The sequence below is a fragment of the Clupea harengus genome, chromosome 9, assembly GCF_900700415.2.
Source record: "Clupea harengus chromosome 9, Ch_v2.0.2, whole genome shotgun sequence".
Taxonomy (NCBI): domain Eukaryota; kingdom Metazoa; phylum Chordata; class Actinopteri; order Clupeiformes; family Clupeidae; genus Clupea; species Clupea harengus.
This window is the reverse complement of record NC_045160.1, coordinates 5,710,783-5,717,763: the sequence shown is the minus strand read 5'-3', so window position 1 is coordinate 5,717,763 and position 6,981 is coordinate 5,710,783. Positions and strand designations below refer to the sequence as shown.

Here is a 6,981-nt window from a genome sequence, read left to right as displayed (position 1 = left end):
CGCTCATTGGTGTTTTCATAGCAACAGTCTTATGACAGTGAAGAGCAGGCAGCATTTCACAGAGCAAGCACAAACAGAACTAGCCATCAACCTTTTAACAGAGAAACTACCGAAAGGTAAACGGTCAAAAGTGTAATATTGTATTGTGTTAACGATAAAAACACTCCCAATGAATAGAACTTATGTGCACTCTTTCAGAGATCAGTGATGAAGATGAATGACTCTTCCCTTAGGCACTCTTTGGTTTTCACTGTCTATAAGGAGATTGGCTCAAACAACAATGCATTCTTTACTGTGGTTTTCATAATATATTTTGCATCTGTAGTAGTCAATGTTTCCCTAATGTTGTTACTTTACCTGGACACTTCCCTCCATAAGCCAATGTACATATTTTTATTTTGCTTACTTTTAAATGGGATTATTGGAAGTACAGCTGTTTGGCCACGGGTTATGTTCCTCCAGTTAAAAGAGGTCAATACCACATCATATGAGGGCTGTCTTGTTCAGTTTTTTCTATTGGGAAGCTATGGAGGTTTTAACTACACAGTGCTGACAGTGATGGGTTATGACCGACTTGTCTCCATCTTTAAGCCTCTGCAGTATCACACCATCATGACCCCACAGAAAGTAAGATAGCTGTTGTTAGCAGCAAACGTCATCCCAGCAGCTCTGGTAATCGGTCAAATATTCCTGACTTCTCAAATCCCCTTCTGTGAATACAAACTGCATAGGCTATTTTGTGATAATTTGTCTATATCTAGTCTCACATGTGGTGTGTCAATGTCAAGTCAGCAACCTCTATGGTTTATGTGGCATTGCCCTTATTTGTGCCCTCCTGTTACGACCCTGGCGGGTCTAGGGCAGTGATATTTTGCATGTCTGTTCTGTCTCTGTCTCTACAACAGGTAATTGGAACCAGGTGTATGGTTGATTGGCTGGGCTACAAAAGCCCTGATCAGCCAGCAGACGGGAGAGCTTTGGTCTTCCCTTCAGTTGGTTATCGTTAGTCGTGGAATAGAGATTGGATTGTGAATTGCCGTTGGATTTTGGATTGTCGTCGTCGTTGTTTGTTTTATATTACCCTTGAACTGACTGTACATTACACTTTTGGTTTCTATTCACAACCCTGACTTTCACCACACGTTTGCTATAATTATTATATAAACCTCAATCTTGTATCATCAAATAAATAACTTATATTATTATCATAAATTCGGCGTGGCCTCCCCTTTATGTTTCGTACATCGAGTCTGTACGTGACACCTCCCTATAGTTTTCTTGTCATATGTGAAAATCATGAAGTTAACCTTAAAGGCTTCAAGACACGCAAGAAAGAAAGCATTTGAAACCGGTTCTCCACACATGATGGTTTTTATAAATGTTTCAATGGCCTCCTTGTTTTCTGTTATTTATAATCGCACCAACCCTTACTTACCTGGAGAGGCCCACATATGTGTGTCGATAATCTACATTCTTCTTCCCCCACTGCTGCATCCAATTATATATGGAATAAAATATCAGGAATCGACACAGCATCTCAAAAATGTGGAAAAGAAAAGTTTGGTCCATCTAAGTGCTATGTCATCAGTATTTTTGATATATTTAAGTGTGTAATGTAGCAGAATGTGTAGCACACTGGCTATTTTAGCAATTTGGAATAGTCTCAAGGAAAATAAAATGCTTATATACTTGTGTACCTGTGACTTTGAGCCTCATATGTATCCAATTCATCACAGAACAGAATCCTTTTTGTCAATGTATGTAATTTAATTCGAAAGTTACCGTCAACCGGTTACAATGTCATAACACAGGAATTGCAATAAGATACTGCAATTAGAATCAGGCCCTGTTTGGTGTAGTTTGGCAGATATACAGAAGATTGCACTGATTCATGTTAAGAAATAAATTGATTTGTATTTCACTGATTTATCACTGTCATTAAATCTTTAATGAATGAAAGCCTTTGCAACATTATGGCTCTGAGCAAGGTTAAAAAGATAAAGCATGTTATCATAAGCCACAAAAAAACAAATGTATAGTCCGTCGAAAATCATACTGAGAGACAAAAACATTCAGTGTCTGCACCCTTTCAGACTTTTAGACGTAGACCACAAGGTCTGCAATGCCCTAGCAGTTACAATATTTTTGTCGCTTTTTGTAATTATTTGAGTGACACTTGACCCCTGGACTACAAATTGCCTTATTTCAATTCCCGTGTGTATAGGTCTAGGTACGATTCTTGACAAGGAGAGGATTTATCTCTCTTTACAGACCTTTCACCTGGTGCTTGGCCTTCAGGTGCTGTCTATGTGCTGGTTGGTTTTCACCAATCCTGAATATGGTTTGTTTCTAATTTAGTGCTACCGTGAGCAAATTTTAGATCTTAGTGACTTTCTTAGTTAATCTATGTGAAGATATGTATGTATCTTAATCCATACATATCTTCAAGATTTTAAACTATGACTTTAGCAGTTCAGAAACTGAACTTTTCAGGGAAAGAGCAATCTTTCCAGTATTAGTTCAGTCAGAAAGAAATATATCACAAACACAAAAATGTAACACATGCTAGAAAACATTAGTTCTCCAGCCTGAGTGGACGTCTGTATCCAAAGCTGAAAGCAATATGACTATGACATGCATAGATTCAAAGATACAAAGTGACATTTGCAATAAGCACTTGATTTTTTTTTGTCTGGGAGGATAACAAGGAAAGTGATATTTGCTTTGAGTTTATTTAAAGTCATAGGGTTACACTGACACTTCAAATGCTTTCAGCCTCCAAGATAATACTGAGAGGGCTTGCACACAGAGGTGCAACCACCTTGTATGGAAGCGGATGCGGATGTGGAGGGAGGGAGAGGAGAGTCGCCACCTGCTGGTGTAGCTAGTAACTGCACCTCATCCTTGTGGATTTTTTCTACAGATCAGCTGCGGTACAAACTGGAGAAAGTCACTAATGTCATGTGGCCCACAAATTTACAAAAAGCGATCGACAAATGGGGAAACCCTATTATACTTGTAGAAATGGATCCACATATGCGTAGGGGGCAGCCGGGACGAAAGTAACACTAAAAGCCAATATTTTGAGAGTAACAACCTACATCTGTCAAATACAGACCGGGCAAAACCGTAGGTATAATTTGAGCAATAGTGGAACAACCGCAATGTTACGTTTGCCCCTCCTCATCTGGACAAAAGTAAAAAAACATACAGTTAAAATCATGTGAGCCTTCCACAACACCAATATTTTACAACATATGATTGTTTCTTTTAAAAATGTGTTATTTTAGCTAAAATCCTGCTGGTCTATACCATACTTTAGTGTATGTCTGTAGTTATACCCCATTATCAAGTGTATCTTGCGGTTATGGAAATATGATGCGCTATGGATGATTCTGCATTTTACACTGATAGAACAGTACATCTTCACATTTCATCATGTTTGCAAAATATCTTGCAAAATGTTCTTCAATTGTGTTGTGCAATTTGTGAATCAGACTGTTGCACATCCAAATAGATGCCCATCATGACCTTTGCCCATCTGTCTTCATTAGTTATGGCCACTACAATAAATCCCCAAATTAAAACTGCTCTTAAACAAAACACAGTATAAACATAGGTGTTTATACATTTATACAAGCTATTAGAATATCTGTGGGAACTGCATGGTGGGGGGGCAGTCATGAGTATGACTTTCACCCCCTGGCTCTTTTGTAAATTGCTCTGTATCTGTGTGGGTGTCACTTTGCACAACACAAATTTCCAAAATACATGTTTGTGGATAGTGAGTGTTCCGAAGGTTGCTTCTACCAGCGGTGTCCAGCTGTGCACCCCCGTTGTGCAGGCCACGCACGATACTTGGGGACACCCAATCCTGTGTGCCCAGAGTTCTGTAGCCTGAGCATGGGGTTCACATGTACAGAAGGTGACCAGACGGTTTTTAGTTACCCCAAGTCCGTTTCAAGGCTCCCCCATTACCCCTATATAAGCCGGACCCACCTCTGTCCAAGAGAAGCTTGAGCAGAGCATCATCATCAGTAGCAGTTGTTGGACGATTTGCGATCCAGAAGGCATTCACAATCTTTCCGTATTCTTGCCGTGCGTCAATGAGAGAAAACCACGACATTCACGGTCACGGTTCCTTATCATGGTTACTTCAATATTCATGAAAGTCACAGCACGGTCTATTGCATGAGTGTGACGACTTGTCTCCATCTTTAAGCCTCTGCAGTATCACACCATCATGACCCCACAGAAAGTAAGACAGTTGCTGTTAGCAGCAAACTTCATCCCTGCAGCTTTGCTATTCAGGTCAAATATTCCTTCTCAAATCCTCTTCTGTGAATACAAACTCCACAGGCTATTTTGTGAAAAATCAGTAACCTGTGTGGTTTATGTGATGTGGTGATTCTATTCTAACCTGTATGGTTTAGGTGGCAGTATAATTTTTGTATCATTCCCTTTACTTTTAGTTTGTTGTCAAAATCCTAAAATGAACCTTATTAATTAAATATGTATCATTGGTCAAAGTCCTGTGTGAAAGAAATATGCTATATAATTATTATCATGATATGTGTTGTAGTTTGTTATTAGTTTGTTAAATGGATGTCTCAGCTGTTTCTTTGTTCTGTTGAGAGGAATGCTGAGTCTGTGAGAAAGGGGGATGTTAACTCAGAGCTGTCATAAAATGTTTAGGTTAAGACTGAGTTAGTGTTGTAGGAGGCCATGTGTTTTGTGAACTCATCTTGATTGTTGTGTTAAAGAGGAAGTCACCCAGAGTTTGGGTTAGGGGGTCTTAGGTAAATATACTTATCTCTGGGAACCAAAGACCAGATGGTAAAATAGTAACTGGGAGTGTCTTCATGTTTGAACTGTGAACATTATCTGTGAATAAAGATGCAGACATTTTAGAAGAGGGTTAGTGTATGTTGAAGAGCTATCTGAAACCACTACACTCCTCTGGGCCAGAGTAAATGTCTGTTATTGATTATATTCTTGGTTGTGTGAGTCTTAATTCTGAAGTAATACAGTCCTGGTAAAGGGTGAAAAATTCCCTGACATCCTGATAAGAGAGTTGCTCAGGGACCTGCTTTGGTTGCTAGGTACACTGTTAACGTGGCTGGCAGAAAAACATATAAAAGTAGAGGTAGAGCCGAGACACGCAGACATGAGCCAAGAGCATTTCATTGCAAAGGGGTGGTTGTCATACACAATATACTGGTGTAGTTACACTGTGTTACCCGAAAATCATATGACATGACTGTATATAAAATACACAGAAGAAAGGTAAGCAAAGTACAGAGCATTTTTATGATTATAACTATTATAATGACATCATATGTCAATCATTTCTAAGCATTGTAATCATATTATATGATGCATGTAAATGCATGCATGTGCTTTTCAACAACTGTTAAACATTTTGCATGATTTTCTGTCCTAGACAAGAGCTTCAGAGATGAATGTGTCTTCCATCACTGTCACTTTGATCCTCACAGTGTACAAGGACATGAATTCAGACAAAAATGTGTTTTTCATTGTAGTTTTTCTTATTTACATTGCATCTATATTAACCAATATAACCCTCATGCTTTTAATTTACTTGGACACATCCTTGCATAAGCCAATGTATATTTTTCTCTTTAGCTTAATTGTAAATGGTCTGATTGGAAGTACAGCTGTTTGGCCAAAGGTGATGGTCATCCTTTTAACAGGTATGAATACAACCTCATATGCTGGATGTCTCATTCAGATTTTTCTCACCTCAACCTACGGGGTTTGTCATTTCACAGTGCTAACAGTAATGGCTTATGACCGACTTGTCTCCATCTTTAAGCCTCTGCAGTATCACACCATCATGACCCCACAGAAAGTAAGACAGCTGTTGTTGGCTGCAAACCTTGTACCTGTAGTTTGTGTATTTGGTCAGGTATTCCTTACTTCTCAGGTGCCCCTGTGCAAAAACACTCTTCGTAGGATATTTTGTGATAATTTATCTCTTTCTAGCCTGGCCTGTGGTGACAGTATTCAGAGTCGAGTGACCAACCTGTATGGAATATGTAGTATTATTGCTTTTATAATCCTCCCCCTGCTTCTTGTTTTGTTGTCATATGTTAAAATTATAGTGTTCATTTTAAAGGCCTCTGGAAATAATGGAAAGAAAGCATTTGAAACCTGCTCTCCACACATGATTGTTTTTATCAATTTCTCAATTGCCACACTGTTCTCTGTCATTTATAATCGCCTCAACCCTTATTTACCTGGCGAGGCTTATGTACTGCTATCGATTAACTACATCCTTGTTCCCCCACTGTTGCATCCAGTTATTTATGGAATAAAAAATCAGGAAATTAGAGACAGCATCTCAAAAATGTGGAAAAGAAAAATCCGGACCATTTGAGTGTCTGATATTGTTTCTTCATCATTATTTTGCGTGTGTTTAAGCAGAATATGAAGATCGGGTGTCTCAGCAAATTAGGAATGTTTTGAGAAAAAAAACCTTATGTACTTGTATAGCTAGTCTAGGATTGTCTTTTAATGTGAAACTACTTAGGACTGCACTGTATTTAACAATGTCATGATGCTGGGATTCTGATGCGAGGCCCTGTTTGGTGTAATTTCTCATATGTATAGAGGATTGCATTGAGTCATGGTAAGAAGTAAATGCATTTGTGTAATTGTGTTTCGATGTTGTCAGTAAAATGTAATACATTTTCATCAGTATGTGTTTACTTGCAGAGAATACCACATTTCTGTACATCCTTTGGCCTTCATTGTAATACTCTAAATTAGTCTAACTAGGCTTTACAATGACATTTTTGATAGTCGTTTATTCACAAGTTTTTGTCAAAGGAATCTATGAAGCTTTAACTTCTCTTTGCGAACAAAGCAGGACAGACTTGTGTCCATATTTGATCTTTCCCAGTACCACACCATACTGATCCCACAAAAAAGTTTGTGATATACATAATATACTTAGTG

The 6,981-nt window shown here is 38.5% G+C and overlaps 1 protein-coding gene and 1 pseudogene across 1 annotated transcript; both read left to right on the top strand.

Annotated features, from left to right (window-relative positions):
- Window positions 1–213: 213 nt before the first annotated feature.
- Window positions 214–3,066, top strand: LOC105896301 (annotated as a pseudogene).
- Window positions 3,067–5,458: 2,392 nt separating this feature from the next.
- On the top strand, window positions 5,459–6,400 carry LOC116221925 (olfactory receptor 52K1-like). Its single transcript, XM_031574134.1, has one exon. The coding sequence runs from the start codon at window positions 5,459–5,461 to the stop codon at window positions 6,398–6,400; it is 942 nt and encodes a 313-aa protein (XP_031429994.1).
- The last annotated feature ends 581 nt before the right edge of the window (window positions 6,401–6,981 follow it).